Source organism: Gadus macrocephalus, chromosome 18, assembly GCF_031168955.1.
Source record: "Gadus macrocephalus chromosome 18, ASM3116895v1".
Classification (NCBI taxonomy): Eukaryota; Metazoa; Chordata; class Actinopteri; order Gadiformes; family Gadidae; genus Gadus; species Gadus macrocephalus.
The window spans coordinates 1,818,530-1,840,150 of record NC_082399.1 but is presented as its reverse complement, the minus strand read 5'-3'; the positions used below and the strand labels follow the sequence as shown (position 1 = coordinate 1,840,150).

Below are 21,621 nucleotides of genomic sequence, written 5' to 3'. Positions count from 1 at the left end.
ATCTTTTAATTGATGTATGTTGTACTGCCAGACAGTATATAATATACTGAATTCATAGATACACATATCGGCTATTAAACACACATATACATATATATATATATACATATATATATAAATACATATATATACATACATGTGTAGATACATATATACACATACATATACATAAACACGTATAAATATGCATACATATATTTAGATAAACACATATATCCAAACACGCTTTAAGCGGCAAGTGATATTTGAGTGTGTGTTGATTCTAAAGAAAGAGTTCAAACCATTATTTACATTAGTTTATTTCTGAACACAAACAAGGTTTTATTTACGACATTTGCATAAACTCATTGATCATTTACATATATAATACAACATATCAAACAAGACACCATTTTAGTAATGATGGTTGCTATGATAACTCAATCAACGACACATTTCACCCTCTGCAATGGTTGTGATGGTAGTGTAGAAGATGGTAGTTTCTATGACAACGACAGGCTTCATGATGGGACTTTGAATGGTACCAAGTCAGAGGGGTCGCCATGGAGATGGGGCGGTTGCTAGGAGACAGCCCAGGGTGGTACAGGAATGTCCTGGAGTGTCATGTGATCAACTCCACATATACTGCTGCACTGGTGTGCGTTTGTTTTTGTGTGTATGGCGTAGTGTGTGTGTGTGTGTGTGTGTGTGTGTGTGTGTGTACCGTTGGCATTACGTTAGCTAGAGATAGGGGCCGTTAGCATGATGGAGGAAAGGGCTGCTAACGTGATTTTAGCTAGAGATGGTAGCTGTTAGCATATTAGCTAGAAACAGGAGCTGCAAGCATTATGTTAGCATCATGTAAGCGAGATACAGGAGCAGTTAACATTATGCAAGCTGCAGACAAGAGCAGTTAGCATGGTGTTGGCTAAATACAGCAGCTGTTAGCATGATGCTAGCTCAATATAGGAGCTGTAAGCATGATTGTATCTAGAACTAGGATTAGCATGATGTTAGCAAGGGATGTGAATAAGCAGAGTAGATGGGTAAGCGAGTAAGGAACACTGGGCGCAGTATGATATTTTCTTCAAATTATAACATACATTTTCTTTATAATTTAAGCATTGAACATTACAGACATGATATCTGAGGATGATCCTCATGATAGAAATGGTTCACATTTCAGGTTCAAGTAGTGATTTGATAAAAAATAATGCATATATTAAAAACAGATCTCGCTCACTTTTGTTCAATAAAGAAGCAAAGGTGCACCTTCACCAGGACGGGGAAGAATCATAACCGAATCCAAACTAATCCTAATAAAATTCTAATCTAATCATGTTATCTAATCGCTATTTTATCTAAACCTACTCTAATCTACCCCTAATCTAATCCCTTTTGTTATCTAAAGGGTGGGTATCCGATGGTAACAACAATATTAAGTGTTAGGCTTTTCTCTCACTACTTCAACACTTGCAGATACATGACTGAATGCTGTCTCAATCTCTCGGTAATGTTAGTAGAATACAACGGGTCTAGAAAGATTTACCTTCACATTATCAACAAATACGAAGAATATGAAGCCACAAAATCCTGACTGTCGTTTTAACAACACAGACAGGCAGACAGACAGACAGGCAGTCAGTCAGTCAGTTAGACAGTTAGACAGACAGACAAAGATTGAGGGTTTCTTTTACAAAATATTAAAATAAGTTAATCGGAATCATGACACTTGAAGACATTAAATGGAAATTTATCATAAAATTACTTTTGTTATTTGTAGTTAAGTTCATAACGAACTGAGTTCCGATAGTACCAGAACAGGCGACCAAACCAACCTGCTCATTAACTAGTGATGGTTTAGTTGGAACACACCGGTGGGATGATTCACCAAGCCAGCCCCCCGCAGAGAAGGGGGTCAACTGGCCCCGCCCGAAGGGAGGTCTGGATCAGATGAAGAGCCGCCCGTGATTGGCCAAGCAGCAGGAAGCAGCCAGCACTAGTTAGAGATGATCGGTGGCTGGATCAATGGTGGACAGACAGATGGACAGATCTGTGATGTCGAGAGATGATGGACACATAGATGGATAGATCTATGACGCCTTGCTGGGTTACGGAGGTCACGTAGAGGTCAGTATAAAGTTAAAGGTCTTCAGACGGCTTCAGTAGTTCAAGGAAGGCACCCACAGCGCCGAAATAACCCTAGAGAGAGAGAGACAGACACAGATCGATATCAGCTGGTACTTTGCTTTAATATAAATGCATCACATAAGAATCACGCAATATTCTACGAGACGGTGTGCTTCAATGGCACTGGCGGAACAAGGCAACTGACCAAGTATGGGAGAAACAAAGTCAGTGATACATCGCCATCGCCCTCCCCTTCCATCACAGTCTGGTATGGCTACAGACAGAGTTCAGCTGGAAAAGCCTCCAACCTTGACCTCAACTCAGAAAACTCCCTATACACCCAACACTCAACCACATTAGTAACTTATATAATATATAATAACTTATTCTTTAAGCTAGCAGGGGACCCACTCGCCCAGCACCGCACCTCTTTCAGCCTCTAGCCGCAGAAAGACGACACAGGTCTTTAAAGGGGACCTATTATGCTTTTTCGACTTTTATGACCTATAAACGTTGTTATAATGATTGATAGTCATGTTTAACCATACTAAAGTGTCAAATGATGACGTACATGCATTTCGACGTATTCCCTGCTGACAGTCTGGGGTGGCTGTGCAGAGCGCTAAACACTCGGGACAACGTTTGCGATTCACTTGTTCACATTTCCGGGAAATCATCGACGTAGAGGCCCTCCTGCCGTGCCCCCATATGCCTGGTCAAATCTGCCCACGCGCGCTTCAAGGAAGGTAACCAATCACAACGGAGTTGGGTTGGCAGGAGGGGGGCGAGGGGGCGGAGAAGGACGAAACGGAGCGTTGACAGAGAACGCTGAAAGCGCCCAGATGAGAGGAAGAGTTTCCCGAAAATCGACATCGTTTGGACACGGTTGCGCTATAGGACACGGTTGGACACGGTTGCGCTATAGGAGTCATTCATAAGAAATTAAGACCAGAAAAGGAGTATAATAGGGTCTCTTTAAGGACCAAAGCGACTCTGTTCCCTAACAGCTCCTTTCCCACTGCTGTCAGAACCCTGGCCCCTCGGAGACCCACACACGCCCACCACAGCAGCCTATGCTACCACGGCCATGCATGCTCCCCCCGATGACCAACTGGGTGACACACACCTGTGTGTCGCCCAGTTGGACATATTCAATGTCTATATATATGTGTACTGGTGGTGGGAAGTTGTTGTGCGCCAAGAGCGGAACCATGCTGTATCGAAGGCATTAACCACCACACAAAGTTTCTTGTATCTCGGATGTTTTCTAGAAATCGATTTCCGCAAACCAAATAAATATCCCACTTAAGGACACAAAAAGCTAAGATAGCTTTGCTAAACCAATGTCATCGTAACCAAGGTAGCAGAAGTGTATGGACCCACTTCTCTGTTTTTGCTGGTCAATAGTGTTTTGTGCTACAGTTTATTGTGAATCCGCAAATTATTTCCATGAGGGATGAGATGCTCAGGTACAGCTCATCCGTGGATCTTCTGGCTATCTCGGTCAAGGAGCTTTGGCCCATGGCCGAACAGTGAGGCAGAGGTAGAGGAATGCACCGTTGTGCTTCAAATAGAGAGGACTTTATGCGCCTATGCTGGGAATACTCATCACAAACTCCTGCACACTGTGCAACAAAATTGACAAATTGTAGCTTCTTATCAGGACAAATAGAGACCATTCTCCCTCTTCTGTTGTTGTGTTTCACGGAGTGTGAGATGGGGCATCCAAACCGAATTCCTCTCGAGCACTGCCCAGCTTTCGGCTCCTACACGCAAACCGGAACTTTGTTACAAAACTAAGGATTTACGGTTGGTGTTCTAATGAAGGCTGGCTGGGGCAAAACGTTTAAAACGGACAGGTTCTCCAAACCTGTCCGCCATTTGACACTCTCTGGGAATTCCCTTCCTTTCTATTGGCTGGCGTTGACATCCCCCTCCCCCTCGAGGCTGACATGCACAAGGCTCCAAGGTAACTCGCAGACCAAATATAGGGAGCGGGGAGAGGGAAGCCCAGTTAGGACTCAATGGCAACTTAACTCAAAGTCCCCAAATATAAACAGTTAACAATCTTTCCCCCAGAAAATGTCTTAGTCAAGGTGGTCAAGGAGCGGGGGTCTCCCCGTTTCAATTCCATTCAAAAAGCCTTATGGCACGACCATTGTTGTAACAGTATTACTGATGCATTATTGATCTTTATTTTTTTACACCTGATGGAAGTAGGTTTTCTTTCCCTACGAGATTTTTCTACTTTGTTAATGCATAATAATTAAAAAATATACATAGATATTTTTTTTTATATACATTGGTAGTCAAGGCGGGGCCCTTATCACACTCTTATCCTCGTGATCCCAGTAGACAGGCAGAAACCAAAACTCTATAGACCTGTTGTGGGCATATCTAAGAATTTGAGCAGCGAAGAAGCAGTAGAGGTACTGCGTGACGGCCTTGATCACACAAACTGGGATCTTTGAAGCCTGGATCAACACAAAGAGGCTGTGACTTCATCCATCAGCCTATGTGAGGACAGCTGTCTTGCAACACACAGGTCTTGTGTGTCAACAATCAAGATGGTCAAGTTCTACAGGGCCATCGATGAGTCCCTCCTATCGTGTATCACCGTATGGCTGGCTACATGATACGACCCCAACCCATTTAGTAGCCTCCAGCCCTGTCTTTGCCTTCCACAGCGTAAATAATGAATAATCAATAATGACTTAGTGTGTATATATTGTTAATTAATAGTGTCAATTCTCCAGGTAACATTTGTTTTTTAATATTTTGCTTGATAGTGTGTTGCTTCATGTCTTTATTGCACCATCCTCTCCAAATCACTTCCTTGTATGTACGAATAATATTACAAATAATTTCACAGGCACTTTTACACCCCTTGTTATGGTTCTAATAAATGTCAGAGTGATATGCATAATGATGGGGCAATGTTAAATGGCTATCACAATGGTTTCATTGTGGTTTTGATGTTCCGAATAAGCTCGTTTTTGCACTTGTTAGGGTAGCTTTGGGTAAGGGCTACACGAAGGGTAAGAGTTAGATAAAGGGTTTGGTAAAGGGTTATGTCTAGGACAAGGGCAGAAGATAGATGGTCCCTTGTGTTCATGGAAGAGGGTTTGAGTTAGGTTACGGGTTACTGTAAGGGGAAACGTGGCGGTTGGGTGGATTATGGCTGGTTCAAGCAGCCTCACCTGGCCGATTCGGTTTGGACTGGGTGCACACCTGTTGCAAAGGTTTGATAATTAACATGACGAGGGGGGGGGGGGGCTCTTGCCTTCCAGGAGATCTCCCGGGTGTGTGTGGAGATGGCCGGGTTAACCTGTGCACGCTGATTACTCCATGTGCAACAGGTGTGCAGTCGCACCAAGCCCCAGAGTCCAATCAGAGTGAACCAGAGGAGGCTGCTTCAACCAGCCATCATCCACACTCCCCTTCAGCTACCCCCACAGGGCAGGTGAAGGGTTTAGATCATTCTTCCCTCGACTTTTCAGCCTACCACTCTGGGGAGATGGCGGGCTTTCTTGGAAAGGTGTAGATGAGGCACTGCCAGGCTAAAATTAGGATATCTTTTACTCGTAGATCTTTAATGTAAATGAGCATATGGGCCTTAACTCTTGACGGCATTGGGAACCATGATTTATCACTGGAATTCGCAAATCGCTATAAACGGCACCGAAATCTACCGATAATCTGTTCTGAAAAATATGCAGCAGCAACGGCTTTGGTTTGTAAAATCGAGAATAGATCCGCAGTATATATTTGGGAAAATACAGTAATTAGAGAGAGTCAGTTGGATAGAGCTGAACTTGATAACCCTGGTGCCTATCCTTCATTCAATGTTATAAAAGAGGATCTGTAACTCATTGGACATGTAATGGTTATGTTGTGTATGGAGTATGGCAAGGATAAATAAGCTATTACTCTGCCCAGGGTTTTCCAGCCAGTCACCTTTTATCTTAGAATGTTTGCCAGAGAGAAATCGCTAAACTACCTTTCATTTTTCTTTTCTTTTTTACCCTCACTTCAATGACGTCGACCTCATCCCCTTCCAATGATATTTGCTCACCGTGTCAATTATTAACTTGGTCGAATCGAGTGCTGGGCCGATAGAGATTTATTCAATTTCTTACTTTATAGTATGTCTACCGATTTGTTCTGCCTACCTTGGCACTATTCTGAATTATTTTGCACTATTTAGAAATGATTCATTGTAAATATTACTTATTCTATTTAACTTTACCTAATTTGATCCTTTCCCACTTATTGCACCGTGGGTCAGAGAAAAACGCTATTTCGATTCCTCTATTTGTCTTGCACATATTCTGGAATTGACAATGATCTTCAAACTTTTTTTGCGGTGCAGATTATTAACCACAACGGTATGAGCAGGACTCCCTGTAAATGGACAATGTGTAAACTCCACGGTGTCCCTTTAACTTGATGGTTAGTGTTAGGTAAAGGGTAGGTAAGGTACGGGTGACGGTGTGTTCCAGTAGTACGTGGTGAAGGACGGGGTTAGGTTCGGGCTCTAACTTAGGCTTGAGGTTAGCGGCGGGTTTAAGGGGTAAGGGTTTTGTACCTCGTGCTCCAGGAACAGCGCTCGGAGTTGTCCATTGGACCAGAAATCCATGGCATAGGACAGCAGCTTGGTGGACACTGTGTTGATCCTCAGGAAGTTTCCAACAAACACCACACGTTCGATTTTCTGGTCAAAACAGCCACAAATAGAAACGATTAGGGGCCAAATAATGTCAATCGAAACATTTGTTCATGTAATATATACGTATCGCTGGATATGTTTCTTGAAATGTTTAAATTAAATCAAAAACTGTAACTGGGTATTGCTTTTTCATATCGTGTCCAATCAGTTCAATTAGCCACAGTTGGATCCAATCAAGTTCCAGAGACATCTCAAGCCTCCTCACAGCCAATAGGACGAGTGAGTATGTGAGTGAGTGAGTGAGTGAGTGAGTGAGTGAGTGAGTGAGTGAGTGAGTGAGTGTGTGTTTGTACCTCGTTGACTGCACACATGCGTGCAATAGATCCTATGTTGTTGGTGATGGTGACCAACGTCGCTCTGGCCAGGTCCTCTTTACTGACGCTTTCCCTCTTCTCCTTGCACATCATGTGACCAAAACTGCAACATGACATCAATAAACTTCAACACATGACATAATTATACTACAACACATGACATCCTCAAACTACAACACATTCGATTCATGCTCAGCTAGACCGCCAGTTTGTGAAGCCCATGCAGAAGCGACTAACATGTGGTTCCTCCAACTATAGGTTGTTCACCATTTTATTTCAACAGAAAGATGTGATTTCATTCCTGCAATACAAAGCCATCACATTTTGTCCTCATTCGGTGTGGCGCTTAGTGGCTAGCTCATCTCCATGTTATGTATTGAGAAGACCTATTTTACCGTGTTGTCTAATGAAATAGGAATTAAATAGAAATTGAACCAAAACCCTTTCACACTTTTGTATGAGGTACCTGTCTTATATGACCATCAATGTGAGATCAAAAGCATTTTGTCCGTTCGTAAAATTGCGATGTAGAGAAAACGGAGTAAAAAGCCTCCACAAAACACTACATTAATGTTCCATTATTTTCCGAATGCAGGTGACCGTCTTTTCTTGACGCAGAGGTGTCTGTCTCGACAATTGTACACCGTCAAAACCGTTCTGTGTCACCCAATGGGTGCCGTCACAGATGCTACGTCAACTTTTTTTCATGACACAGATGCTACGTCCACGTGTGTGTGTGCGTGCGTGCGTGTGCGTGCGTGCGTGCGTGTGCACGTGCGTGCGTGTGCACGTGCGTGCGTGCGTGTCTGACCTGGAGGCGACGGCGGCTCCCTGCAGGCCGAAGCGCTCGTAGTCTCCTCCGTAGATGTCTCGTACCAGTTTGTCGGCGTTGGTGGAGTCCCCTTTAGCCGCCATCTCCAACGCCTCCTCGAAGCTCTGGCAGCCAGTCAGCAGAGAGCACAGCCCCAGGAAGGTCCCGCCCCCTAGACTACACACACATCCAATCAGAACACAGCCCGGGAAACGCCCCGCCCCCTAGCTCAGCCAATCAGCAGAGAGAATAGGTCATACCTGGTCCCCGTAACTCGTTTGTAGTGGTCCTTAGAGTAAACAGCAAGGATGGACACCCCGGAACCTGAATAACAACAGGCATGGTTACAAGTTAGTAGTGTAGGCTGTAGTAAAGGGTTAGTAGTGTAGGCTGTAGTAAAGGGTTAGTAGTGTAGGCTGTAGTACAGGGTTAGTAGTGCAGGCTGTAGTAAAGGGTTAGTAGTGAGGGCTGTAGTAAAGGGTTAGTAGTGTAGGCTGTAGTAAAGGGTTAGTAGTGTAGGCTGTAGTACAGGGTTAGTAGTGCAGGCTGTAGTAAAGGGTTAGTAGTGAGGGCTGTAGTAAAGGGTTAGTAGTGTAGGCTGTAGTAAAGGGTTAGTAGTGTAGGCTGTAGTACAGGGTTAGTAGTGCAGGCTGTAGTAAAGGGTTAGTAGTGAGGGCTGTAGTAAAGGGTTAGTAGTGCAGGCTGTAGTAAAGGGTTAGTAGTGAGGGCTGTAGTACAGGGTTAGTAGTGAGGGCTGTAGTAAAGGGTTAGTAGTGAGGGCTGTAGTAAAGGGTTAGTAGTGAGGGCTGTAGTAAAGGGTTAGTAGTGTAGGCTGTAGTACAGGGTTAGTAGTGCAGGCTGTAGTACAGGGTTAGTAGTGAGGGCTGTAGAAAAGGGTTAGTAGTGCAGGCTGTAGTAAAGGGTTAGTAGTGTAGGCTGTAGTAAAGGGTTAGTAGTGCAGGCTGTAGTAAAGGGTTAGTAGTGTAGGCTGTAGTAAAGGGTTAGTAGTGTAGGCTGTAGTAAAGGGTTAGTAGTGCGGGCTGTAGTAAAGGGTTAGTAGTGAGGGCTGTAGTACAGGGTTAGTAGTGCGGGCTGTAGTACAGGGTTAGTAGTGCAGGCTGTAGTACAGGGTTAGTAGTGAGGGCTGTAGTACAGGGTTAGTAGTGTAGGCTGTAGTAAAGGGTTAGTAGTGTAGGCTGTAGTACAGGGTTAGTAGTGCAGGCTGTAGTACAGGGTTAGTAGTGTAGGCTGTAGTAAAGGGTTAGTAGTGTAGGCTGTAGTACAGGGTTAGTAGTGCAGGCTGTAGTACAGGGTTAGTAGTGCGGGCTGTAGTAAAGGGTTAGTAGTGTAGGCTGTAGTAAAGGGTTAGTAGTGAGGGCTGTAGTACAGGGTTAGTAGTGCGGGCTGTAGTACAGGGTTAGTAGTGCAGGCTGTAGTACAGGGTTAGTAGTGTAGGCTGTAGTAAAGGGTTAGTAGTGAGGGCTGTAGTACAGGGTTAGTAGTGTAGGCGGTAGTAAAGGGTTAGTAGTGCGGGCTGTAGTAAAGGGTTAGTAGTGAGGGCTGTAGTACAGGGTTAGTAGTGCAGGCTGTAGTAAAGGGTTAGTAGTGAGGGCTGTAGTAAAGGGTTAGTAGTGCGGGCTGTAGTACAGGGTTAGTAGTGCGGGCTGTAGTACCGATGTTAACCAGCAGCATGGGGAAGGGGTTGTCCAGGCTACAGCTGTGCTTGGTGCTGTGGTCCGGGTCCGAGGGGTTTTGGAAGTAGAAACACTCGGGGAGACCGTTGAAGCCCACGCTGTCCACGTAGAGAAGCCCCCGGATCAGACAGTCCAGCTCATCTAGCTTACAGAGCTCCAGACCGGCAATCTGCACACAGACAGGTAGTCAGAGAGACAGTCACGCTCATCTAGCTTACAGAGCTCCAGACCTGCCATCTGCACACAGACAGGTAGTCAGAGAGACGGGTAATCAGAGAGACAGACACAGACAGATGAGGAGACAGGTAGTCAGACTTGTCAGGTAGGTAGTCTGAAAGATGGGCAGGATGACAGACGAGTACAGACAGAGAGACCGAGAGACAGACAGGTAGTCAGAGAGGGGTAGACAGGTAGGGGAGACGGACGGACAGATAGTCAGAAGAACAGGGAGGGAGGTACTCACCGTGGCAAAGTCCTGTTCGAACTTGAAAGCCCCGCCCCCAGTGGCACACAGGGAGGTGTGCAGGGAGGAGAAGTTCTTGTCCTGTCCCATCTGGATGAACCCCAGCATGTCCTGAGTGGGGAAGCGGATGAAGTGGAGGTTTCCTGTCCGCCCACATATGGTCAGCTTCCGGAGCTCCAGGTGCACGTCCCTGATGCCCGAGTCACCTAGGAGACCAAACATTACAAGGGGGCGTGTCTATGAGACTGTTATGGGCTGACCACCTGTCTGTCATATATATATATACACAAACTGTTTTAAGAGAGGGATTAGCAGAATGAAATGGAATAATGGAGCAGCTTGGCCAGGGTCTTTGGGCCTTCCCCTCGGCCTCGCTCTCTTTCTTTAGGGGCTCCAGCGCTCTTTATCCCTCTCTGGGCCCCTTCATGACCGTCAGAGGACTCATATAGCTTGGCAGTACACACACCTCTCTCACTCCCTCCCTACCCCTCTCTCTCTCTCTCTCTCTCTCTCTCTCTCTCTCTCTCTCTCTCTCTCTCTCTCTCTCTCTCTCTCTCTCTCTCTCTCTCTCTCTCTCTCTCTCTCTCTCTCTCTCTCTCTCTCTCTCTCTCTCTCTCTCTCTCTCTCTCTCTCTCTCTCTCTCTCTCTCTCCCTCTCTCTCTCCCTCTCTCTCTCCCTCTCTCTCCCTCCCCCTCCCTCTCTCCCTCCCTCTCTCTCTCCCTCCATATATATTTCTTACCGTAGGCTACATTGGAGGTCAGGTACTTCCGGATGGACTTCAGGTTGTCCACTTCCTCCTGTTCTTCTTCAGCAGTGACGTCGACCGGCTCAAAGTAGACCAGCTTCACCAGAGTTCCTCCGATGTCCATCCCGAACCACGGGAACGCTGGGAAGAAGGGAAAAGAGGAACAGAGGTAAATAATGCACCGTCAAATGATACTTAGGCACAGTGCTACAGGGGTCAGGCCCTGCTGCCTCAAAGCAAGAAGGTCCTGGGTTCGAAGACCCTCCAGCTTTCCCTTTGGAGTTTGTAGGTTCTCCCCATGTTCACGTGGTTCTCCTCCGGTTGCGTCGGCTTCCTCCCACACCGATAGAAACACGGAGGGATAATACTCAGTGGACCGGGAGTTGGTTCTAGAGCGCCTCCCTGTGGCGGCCCCCCCCCCACTGCTCCACGCAGGGATGGGTCAAACGCAGAGATCTCATTCGTTGTGCGAGTACTTGTAGTATACCGAGAGTACTTACACGTATTACACCGCATGTTCTACAACAAATATCGATTCTCGAAGCGGGTTGAGCCAGAGGTCACCGACTCGCTCCGCTCCCTGGATCACTGCCCTGCGTGTTCTTAGGAATGCAGAGGTTTTATTGTAGCTGTTGTGTTTTGCACATTCTCAGCTTATTGAGTCCGATGTGCCCTGAGACTTGAGTCCAGCAGGGTAACATTTGCTCAGCTCCACCTTTGCCCGTAAGGCGATAAGGTGCTCTGTGTTGCAGTGGGAGATGTGCACGGGGCCCACTCTGATTGGTACATTGTCTGATGTTTTCAGGGCACGAAAATAAGGCAACGCCTAGAAGGCTCCCCTTACGATCACAGAACCAGTATAACAACATAACTATCGTTGGGGAACTATACTGTAGTTGTTGATCTATGTTGTGCAGTTGCTTATTTGCACGACAGTGCAAATAAGGCAACGCCTAGAAGGCTCCCCTTACGATCACAGAACCAGTATAACAACATAACTATCGTTGGGGAACTATACTGTTGTTGTTGATCTATGTTGTGCAGTTGGTCCCGCTCCCCCTACTGCTGATTGGCTGTTTGCTCCGTCAGCAGACAGCTGACGTCTCTCAGCCAGCAAATGGGAAGCTTAACAAGGATCCATACAACACACAGAGACAGAGGGTGAGAGAGAGAGAGACAGAGGGTGAGAGAGAGAGAGAGAGAGAGAGAGAGAGAGAGAGAGAGAGAGAGAGAGAGAGAACAGATGACATATCTGTCAATGATCGGCTGAGTGATAAAGGTGTCCTGGAATGTGCACTCTGACACAGAGAACATTACTTCATTCTGTGCCGGCGACAAAAAAACCCGCAATAAATCAAATGTGATCCTATTTATAAAATAAAGATACATATACACACACAACATACTATTTATGTAATTTTTGTATATATTTATGTATGTATGTACACACAATCATTATATATATATAAATTAACAAGACCAATACAGCTATATTGCATTTATATAAATAATAAACTTACGTGGTCTGTTCTTCCTGCAGGAGTCTGTCCTCCGCCGGACTCTGCTCAGTTTCGGCTCCTCCTCATCAAAACATTCGCTGCTGCTTCGGCTTCCACCGGCGCCGCTAGAGCCCGAGTCCCCGGTGCCGCAGCCCGAGTCCACGGTGCCGCAGCCCGTGTCCACGGTAGAACCGTTAACATCCCCGGGTTGAGGGACATGGTGACACGGTCTCTTCTGTTCGGGGGACCGTCCGTTGTCGGCCATGTCTCAACGCAGGCCCGGAGAACCGGAACAATAAGGAGCGTTCCCAACAGGCTCGTTCCCGACAACCCTGATGCTGAATTTTACGTGACCGTTTTTTACACAATCGCTAACGACAAGTAATAAACGCTGCAGTCAGCGCGACCATAGCTTGTGTGTAATTTACATAGATAAAATACATAATTATTTATATATACACCCCCCAACCTCCCAAGCCCCCCTCTCGCAGACGGCTTCCTACTTCCTGCCACTCGCTGACGTCACGGGCACCTGCTTCTCAGCGCTTCTTCCCCCGAAAAAACGCGCAGTAATCTGGCATTAATTCATACTTTAGTCTTTCTCGAAGAACGCTATTATTATTATTAAATATCAAACCATGTATTGAAATATAGTAATCAATCCATAAAAACGGATGCTTATGGTTTGAATTGTATATACATTATTTGTGGCATGGGGATATAACTTATATGGTCGGTATTTCATATTAATAATAATAATAAATTGTATTTGTAGAGCAGGGTTAGGGTCGAAAATCTCAAAGTGCTACAGAGTTTAAGAGACAAAAAGGGTTGTTAAAACATATAATACATATGATATAGGCCTACAGTAAAAGAGAAATTAGCAAAAGGCTTTTTTGAAAAGATAAGTCAAGGTTTTGTTTAAAAACAGTTGTATTCTGTGGCTACATATTGGCGGTGGGTAACTTTAGTTCAACTGTAACCTAACACTGATTTGATTTGTTTATATTGTAAATTCAAATTAGAACTTTACGAGATAGGTATCTGAGAAAACATTTATTTTTCGCCCATCGACTTTTTTTCACACCCCAAGATAACTTTTTTCACATCGCACCTTTTTTTCGTGGCCCTGTAGTTATTTTTCCACACCGCAAAATTATTTTTACCCTAATCTTATTTCCACACTACATAAATCGTATTTTCTCCCCGGTATATGCAGATCCCTTAAGGATCTCCCAACTATTGTTAATATCTGCGGTGGGTAGTTTCATTATAACCCGGTAATAGGGTAGCGGCGTATCACTGCTTGATCTCATTAAATCCCGTCTCCGCAGATGTAATCCCGCTAAACCTGTCCCCGAGCTCTGCTATGTTGCTCAACGGATCAAGGTTGCTTATCAGTTAACCCTCTACTCCACTCTACACACTAAACAGATCACACACACACACACACACACACACACACACACACACACACACACACACACACACACACACACACACACACACACACACACACACACACACACACACACACACACACACACACACACACACACACTTTTGAAAGCATGCAGCTAGAACATGCCCACTGTCATTGTTTGAAGTTTTCGACTGAAGATAAGGCATCTCTATCACAGATTAGGCATTCAACGTTTTATTTTAGTAAACAAGGTAAAACAATACAAAAGAAAAAATATGTTTTTGTCTAAACAATTTATATAACAATAATGATATGAAAGAATCAGTGACGGCCCGCCTGTAGTGTCACAGCAGTCTCTTCGTGTCGCTGCGTTCTTTTTATGCCGATCCTTCCATAGTCTGCAAGAACAAAGTCACTTAATGCATTATAATAGCGGTAACATTATAATATCGTGTTTCTACAATTGCTGTACCATAATAATAACTGACCCTAAAGGCATCAAAATGCTTCCTTGGTGATTTGATCGAATAGTTGGCACGCAAACACAACGCAACAATGTTGCCAACAGATATCATTATCTGCGTTTCCGCAAGCTATACAAGGTGTCATTACACCAAATGTACACTAGGGGGTTAAAACGCCTTGATTTGAGGTGCTTATAAGCAACACGGCTACACAATGCTTTGCAAAATGTGGTGAAGTTGCAATAATAGCAGGTTATTTTATTTAACCATTGTACTAATAGCAGCATGTTGAGGAGATTTATACATTATAATAGTACTAAAATAGTAGCGAAGTAGAACTATAGTACCGTTTGTGGCGTGAGGGTGAGCAAGGGAGAGGAGATGTCTTTCTTGAACAGTCTTTTCCGTCCTCGTTTTTGCCTTGTTTCCACGGCAACCGCCTCTTTCTCTCCCGAGCGATTGACCACCAGGTTCAGGATGCTCTTCGCTGCTCAGGGCAGAGGTCAAAGATCAATCTCTCCTCAGAGCGTGCACACACACACACACACACACACACACACACACACACACACACACACACACACACACACACACACACACACACACACACACACACACACACACACACACACACACACACACACACACACACACACACACACACTACCTGTGGAGCTCAGGATGGAGGGGGAGTTCAGGATCCTCTGGAGCGTTCCATCTGACGCCTGCAGAAACAAAACACTGCTGTAGTACTACCTAGTATTACCATAGTACTACGGTCTAATACTACCTAGTATTACCGTAGTAACATAGTACTACGGTCTAATACTACCTAGTATTACTGTAGTAACATAGTACTACGGTCTAATACTACCTAGTAATACTGTAGTAACACATTACTACTGTCTAATACTACCTAGTATTACTGTAGTAACATAGTATTACTGTAGTAACATAGTACTACGGTCTAATACTACCTAGTATTACTGTAGTAACATAGTATTACTGTAGTAACACTACGGTCTAATACTACCTAGTAATACTGTAGTACAACTGTATAATACTAAATAGTACAACTGTCGTATTAACATAGTATAGCTGTAAAATACTACAAAGTACATAGTATTAACATAGTACAACTGTATAACAGTAACTAGTGGTATCTAGTACGACAGTGGTACAGTATTAGTACTAGCCGTACTAGAAAGTAGTTTCAGTACGTACTGTAGTATAGTGTCAGTATGGAGTGTAGTATTGTGTCAGTCTATACTGCAGTATGGTGTCAGTCTGTACTGCAGTATAGTGTCAGTCTGTACTGTAGTATAGTGTCAGTATGGAGTGTAGTATTGTGTCAGTCTGTACTGCAGTATAGTGTCAGTATGGAGTGTAGTATTGTGTCAGTCTGTACTGCAGTATAGTGTCAGTAGTGTAGTATTGTGTCAGTCTGTACTGCAGTATCGTGTCAGTATGTATGGTAGTATTATTTACCTTCACTCCTTTTCTCTTCGTGTCATTTTCCTGCGGCTCCTTAAAAAACAAACAATACAAATATATAATTCACCCCTTCATAGAGCAGAGCCCTCACCCATTCACAGAGAGGCCTCACCCCTTCACAGAGAGGCCTCACCCCTTCATAGAGAACAGAGCCTCACCCCTTCATAGAGCAGAGCCTCACCCCTTCATAGAGAGGCCTCACCCCTTCATAGAGAGGCCTCACCCCTTCAGAGAGGCCTCACCCCTTCATAGAGAGGCCTCACCCCTTCATAGAGAGGCCTCACCCCTTCATAGAGCAGAGCCTCACCCCTTCATAGAGCAGAGCCTCACCCCTTCACAGAGGCCTCACCCCTTCATAGAGAACAGAGCCTCACCCCTTCATAGAGCAGAGCCTCACCCCTTCATAGAGCAGAGCCTCACCCCTTCATAGAGAGGCCTCACCCCTTCATAGAGGCATCACCCCTTCATAGAGAGGCCTCACCCCTTCATAGAGGCCTCACCCCTTCATAGAGGCATCACCCCTTCATAGAGAGGCATCACCCCTTCATAGAGAGGCATCACCCCTTCATAGAGAGGCCTCACCCCTTCATAGAGAGGCCTCACCCCTTCATAGAGCCCTACCTGGACTCTCCTCCTGCGTAGGTTCCTGGTGCTGGGGTGAGCCTTGAAGAAGGAGGAGAGGATGAGTCGTCATGGTTACAACAACACAACAACCACACCTCGTCAACACCACAACACAACAAGGGAAGACACCAACCACTCATCCTGTCACAGAGAAAGAAGAACCATCATCACTTCAGAGAACACAGCCATCATCCCTTCATCAACAACATAGTTCTCATCCCTTCATATGGCCCTCACCCCTTCATAGATCATCCCTTCATAGACAGAGACTCACCTCACTCTTCCTCTTGCGACAGGTTCTGGTGTTGGGATGCTTGAAGAGAGCAGATGGGCAGCCATGGTTAAAACATCCAATCAAGACTACCACTTGCTGCCACAACACAAACCGCAACACAACGCCGCGTGTGAAGTGTGAGTAGGTTGGTGATACTAAATACAAACAAGTGGGATGTTTGATTTTTGTAGAAATGCCTTTCTTTGTGTTCAGTCTGAAGGGCGCTCACCTTCTGCTCCTTCTCGCTCCTCTGCAGCCTCTCCATCTCCCTCTTCACCGCCTCAAACTCGGCCCTCCTCCTGTCGTCCTCCTTCCTCTGGTGGAAACGCTGCAGTTCTTCCTTCAACTCCTCAACCACAGTGGCCTTCCTCTCCTCTCCTCCCCTCCCCTCCCCCACCTCCTCCTCTTCCTCTCTCCTCACCACCTCCTCCTCCTCCTCTCTGCTCACCACCTCCTCCACTCCCCCTCTCACCTCCTCCACTCCTCTCTCCTCCTCCTCCTCCTCGCTCGTGTGAGTGTTTGTCTCTGCAGAGAGAAGGACTCGAGCTCTATAGTCATGTGTAATGTAATCATGTAACATCTATAAACATAGGTCATTGTTTTCTAGTAGTGGTTGGAAGTCAGTTACCTGAACTGCTTGTTTCCGTCGGGCTTTTCGTTAGCCTTTCCTGAAGAGGCGAGAGAGCCAGCCGCAACTCTGACACACACACACACACACACACACACACACACACACACACACACACACACACACACACACACACACACACACACACACACACACACACACACACGTGTTAAGCGCAGATCAAAAATCACACAGGATTCAACCACTTTCGGTTTGTATTTTTACCTTCTTTCTCTCCCTCATCTTGCGCTTTCCTCTCCTCATCTGCGAGGTCCTTCTCCCTTAGTCTCTGTTGCAGAGCTGCGCACTGGCTCTCACTTTCAGCGAGTCGCTCTTCCGCGATGGTCCCCTTCGCGCAGCTCTCCTCAGAGGCCTTCAGCTGCACCGCGAGGCCCTCTGCTTGCTGCTGCAGGAGCCTTTTGTCCGTCTGCCAGGTTTGACGCAGATCGAGGGACTCCTCTCTCTGATTGGCTAGGTCGTCCCTGAGCTGGACACACTCCTTCTGACTGAGGGAGGAGCGGTGGAGCAGAGAGGAAAGATAAGGAGAGGGGTAGAGGCCAAAGGGTTTCATTTGGGGTAGGGCAGAGGGAATTGTAAAACAAAAGCAATCGCTCAATTGGAAGATCTGTGGGAACGGTCTGACTAGAGTTCCCTAAACACAGTGGCGATATAAGTCCAATGTGGCATTTTGAATTGGTACCCAGAATCTACCATTTCTTATGTGCGGAAAAATCCAATTTTGATTTAGTTTTAGTATGTCAGTTCCTTTAGGGTTAGGGATCCGAGTTACGAGCGCTAAGGGGTAAGGGTAAGCACGGTGACGTACCTGCTGGTCAGCGAGTCTCTGAGCTGGTCCATCTCCTCCTGTAGCTGGGCGATGTGCTGCCTCTTCTGGGCCGACCTCTCGACAGCGTCCTGGCCCTCCCTCCTCATCTCCTCCACAGCCGCGTGGAAGACAGAAGCACCCTCCTCTTTCTCTTCACGCCTCTGTAAAACAGACAGCCCTTCGTCACCCCTAGCCCTCACTGCTAGGTACCACAGCTAGCCACCACAGTGTGTAAGATGTAGTGGTAAAGTAACTAATGAACAGATTCATATTTTGTTACAGGCTGTGGGGCCAACAAGGTGAATTTGCAGCGGCCAGCTACCCGAGCCGTTTCCTGTCGCAAGACATCCGCTTCCTGGGTGAGAAGGTCGACTCTCTGGCTCTTCTCCTCCAATTGGAGATCCAGGATTTGGAGGCGGCTCTTTGCGTCTTCGAATAGCGTCGATAGGCTAGCTTCAGCGTCAGTCTTCTCCCTGATCAGGAGCTGTAACCTGGTGAGCTAAAACACAAAAGGAACATTAGGACATCTCAACTTAAACCTTATTAAAGGCTCCCTGAAACATGACTAATGAAACGTATATACCTGTGTGTCGGCCGTCTCCATGGAGACCTGCAGCTTGCCGATGATGTCATCTTTCTGTTGACATGCCTCCATCAGATCTGACAGCCTCTACACGCACGCACACACACACACGTATAAATTGTGCAGTAGTAGTACTCATAGTGAAACTACTTGCATGCAAATAGTACTGGTAGCGGAAGAATAAGATGAGTACCTCCTGAGTCGCCTTCAGCTGATCGTGTGAACTCTGCTGCTCCAATCGCAGCGTCTCCAGCTCATCATGTGATCTCTGCTGCTCCAATCGCAGCGTCTCCAGCTCATCATGTGATCTCTGCTGGTCCAATCGCAGCGTCTCCCGCTCTGCAGGCAGAACAACATGACTAGGTTTGTGATTGGTCAGACCGTCATCCGTCTCTTCGTTGTGCTTGGCTCTACACTCCAGGGCTCAAGCCTCTTGTGCATTAGGAACACCCTATGAAACGAGGTCACATGTACCAATACACCGGTTGATATTATATAGGTCGCCACACATACACACACACACCTGAGGCAGGGGTGTGTGTGCCTGGAGCGTGAGACAGGTGTGTGTTTGTTTATCTCGTGTCAGTGAGACAGGTGCGTGTTTGTGTATCTAGCGTCAGTGAGACAGGTGTGTGTGTGGTCAGTGGTAGAGGTGAGTGTTTGTGTACCTGTGTTGTCAGTCAGACAGGTGTGTGTGTGTGTGTTGTCAGTGAGACAGGTGTGTGTGTGTGGTCAGTGGTAGAGGCGAGTGTTTGTGTACCTGTGTTGTCAGTCAGACAGGTGTGTGTGTGTTGTCAGTGAGACAGGTGTGTTTGTGTACCTGTGTTGTCAGTGAGACAGGTGAGTGTTTGTGTACCCGTGTTGTCAGTGAGACAGGTGTTTGTTTGTGTGGTCAGTGGTAGAGGTGTGTGTTTGTGTACTTGTGTTGTCAGTGAGACAGGTGTGTGTGTGTGTGTGTGTGTGTGTGTGTGTGTGTGTGGTCAGTGGTAGAGGTGTGTGTGTGTGTGTACCCATGTTGTCAGTGAGACAGGTGAGTGTTTGTGTACCCGTGTTGTCAGTGAGACAGGTGTTTGTTTGTGTGTGTGTGGTCAGTGGTAGAGGTGTGTGTTTGTGTACCCGTGTTGTCAGTGAGACAGGTGTGTGTGTGTGTGTGTGTGTGTGTGTGTGTGTGTGTGTGTGTTGTCAGTGAGACAGGTGTGTGTGGTCAGTGAGACAGGTGTGTGTGTGGTCAGTGGTAGAGGTGAGTGTGTGTGTACCTGTTGTCAGTGAGACAGGTGTGTTTGTGTACCTGTGTTGTCAGTGAGACAGGTGTGTGTTTGTGTACCTGTGTTGTCAGTGAGACAGGTGTGTGTTTGTGTACCTGTGTTGTCAGTGAGACAGGTGTGTGTTTGTGTACCTGTGTTGTCAGTGAGACAGGTGTGTGTTTGTGTACCTGTGTTGTCAGTGAGACAGGTGTGTGTGTGTGTGTGTGTGTTGTCAGTGAGACAGGTGTGTGTGTGTGTGTGTGTGTTGTCAGTGAGACAGGTGTGTGTTTGTGTACCTGTGTCGTCAGTGACAGGTGTGTGTTTGTGTACCCGTGTTGTCAGTGAGACAGGTGTGTGTTTGTGTACCTGTGTCGTCAGTGAGACAGGTGTGTGTGTGTTGTCAGTGAGACAGGTGTGTGTGTGTGTACCTGTGTCGTCAGTGAGACAGGTGTGTGTGTGTGTGTTGTCAGTGAGACAGGTGTGTGTTTGTGTACCTGTGTCGTCAGTGAGACAGGTGTGTGCCTCCTCTGCATCTCTCTTGATCTTCAGGAGGTCCGCTGTTATCATGGTGACCACCTGCTCCAGCTCCTCTCTACCCTCCTCCTGTAACCACACACATTACGCACTACAGTCAATCCTTTAACATCATCATCATCATCTCACACATAATAACGTCATATTTAACGTATTGCAAAGACTTGTGTTGCTATGAGGGCCATGGTGTGTTGCTCGGAGACAGAGTGTGTTGCTAGGTGAAAAGGTGTGTTGCTAGGAGACAGATATGTGCTGGGTTGGCTCAGTAGCACCCTTTGAGCAGACAGACAGAGGTGACCTCGTTAGTGGCAGACAGTTAGTCAGACAGACACAAACATGAAGTAGCAGACAGACAGACAGACAGACAGACAGACAGACAGACAGACAGACAGACAGACAGACACTCTCCAGGTGACATCAAACCAGGTCAAGGCAGCTTGGGCTCGTTAGTGCCAGGGCAATGGGTTATGATCCACAAACCACAACGACTAGCGTTAGAGGCCAAATATGAGGGGCAATACCAAATTTTATTAGTGACTCGATCTGCTGTTCGTGTAGCTAAGAAGACAAAGTGGATACATGCAAGCCACTGAAAATTAGTTGATTCACCGACCTGGAATGACACTCGCTAACACTTATAACAGTACCTTAGTAACAGATGAAGGGTGAGACAGACATGAAGTAGCACACACAGACAGTACCTCGTTAGTGGCAGACAAACAGGAAGTCTTGCTGACGAGGGTCTTCATGATTTCCATTCTGTTCTCTGCTCTCTCCTCCAGAATCTCCCTCTCTCTCACCAAGCGTTCACTGGAGAATATTAATAAATGTCACACTGGTAGTGGTATAGATTCGAGCAGTATAGTAGTGATATAGTAGTAAGATAGTGAAGTACAGTAGGGCCGCTCGATTATGGGAAAAATCATAATCACGATTATTTTGGTCAATATTGTAATCACGATTATTGAACCAATTATTTTTTGAGTTTGAAAACATGTGGTATTTATTCAGCATGACTCTCCCAAAGAAACTTTGTAACCGAGAACTTTGAAATTTCGCCTTAAAAAATACACAAAATGGTCAAAAAGAAAACGTTCCAATCTAAAATGAATTACAGATATTATGTACCCAGCTGTTCTGCCCTTTCTATAAAACATTTATAA

General features: G+C 46.0%; 2 protein-coding genes across 5 annotated transcripts in view; both read right to left on the bottom strand.

Moving 5' to 3' along the window:
- Positions 1–281: 281 nt before the first annotated feature.
- Positions 282–12,919, bottom strand: LOC132446906 (pantothenate kinase 1-like). Of its 2 annotated transcripts, none has more exons than XM_060037490.1 (9): positions 12,386–12,919; positions 10,860–11,006; positions 10,121–10,326; positions 9,637–9,826; positions 8,224–8,287; positions 7,964–8,140; positions 7,132–7,255; positions 6,698–6,823; positions 282–2,181 (listed from the first exon to the last, which is right to left on the bottom strand). In XM_060037490.1, exons 1-9 carry the CDS (start codon positions 12,627–12,629, stop codon positions 2,122–2,124), a joined length of 1,338 nt encoding a protein of 445 aa, XP_059893473.1. In that variant the 5' UTR covers positions 12,630–12,919; the 3' UTR covers positions 282–2,121. The 2 variants fall into 2 exon arrangements, with proteins under 2 accessions (XP_059893473.1, XP_059893474.1); XM_060037491.1 differs by lacking the exon at positions 12,386–12,919 and adding an exon at positions 11,366–11,539.
- A 1,086-nt stretch (positions 12,920–14,005) lies between these two features.
- Positions 14,006–21,621, bottom strand: part of LOC132446855 (kinesin-like protein KIF20A) — a 17,338-nt gene continuing 9,722 nt past the window's right edge. Inside the window, exons 16-31 of one of the 3 annotated variants that reach the window (XM_060037400.1) lie at positions 21,160–21,268; positions 20,419–20,527; positions 18,997–19,019; positions 18,874–18,954; positions 18,681–18,767; positions 18,420–18,596; positions 18,098–18,258; positions 17,497–17,777; positions 17,272–17,340; positions 16,873–17,168; positions 16,644–16,682; positions 16,367–16,408; positions 15,740–15,778; positions 14,919–14,976; positions 14,599–14,738; positions 14,006–14,185 (exon numbers count right to left, since the gene is read on the bottom strand). In XM_060037400.1, coding sequence (XP_059893383.1) covers positions 14,165–14,185; positions 14,599–14,738; positions 14,919–14,976; positions 15,740–15,778; positions 16,367–16,408; positions 16,644–16,682; positions 16,873–17,168; positions 17,272–17,340; positions 17,497–17,777; positions 18,098–18,258; positions 18,420–18,596; positions 18,681–18,767; positions 18,874–18,954; positions 18,997–19,019; positions 20,419–20,527; positions 21,160–21,268 — 1,732 coding nt within the window. In that variant the 3' untranslated portion in view covers positions 14,006–14,164. Of the gene's footprint in view, positions 14,186–14,598; positions 14,772–14,853; positions 14,977–15,739; positions 15,779–16,366; positions 16,409–16,643; positions 16,683–16,872; positions 17,169–17,271; positions 17,341–17,496; positions 17,778–18,097; positions 18,259–18,419; positions 18,597–18,680; positions 18,768–18,873; positions 19,020–20,418; positions 20,528–21,159; positions 21,269–21,621 lie in introns of all 3 variants that reach the window. The other 2 variants (XR_009522972.1, XM_060037398.1) reach the window with 2 other exon arrangements.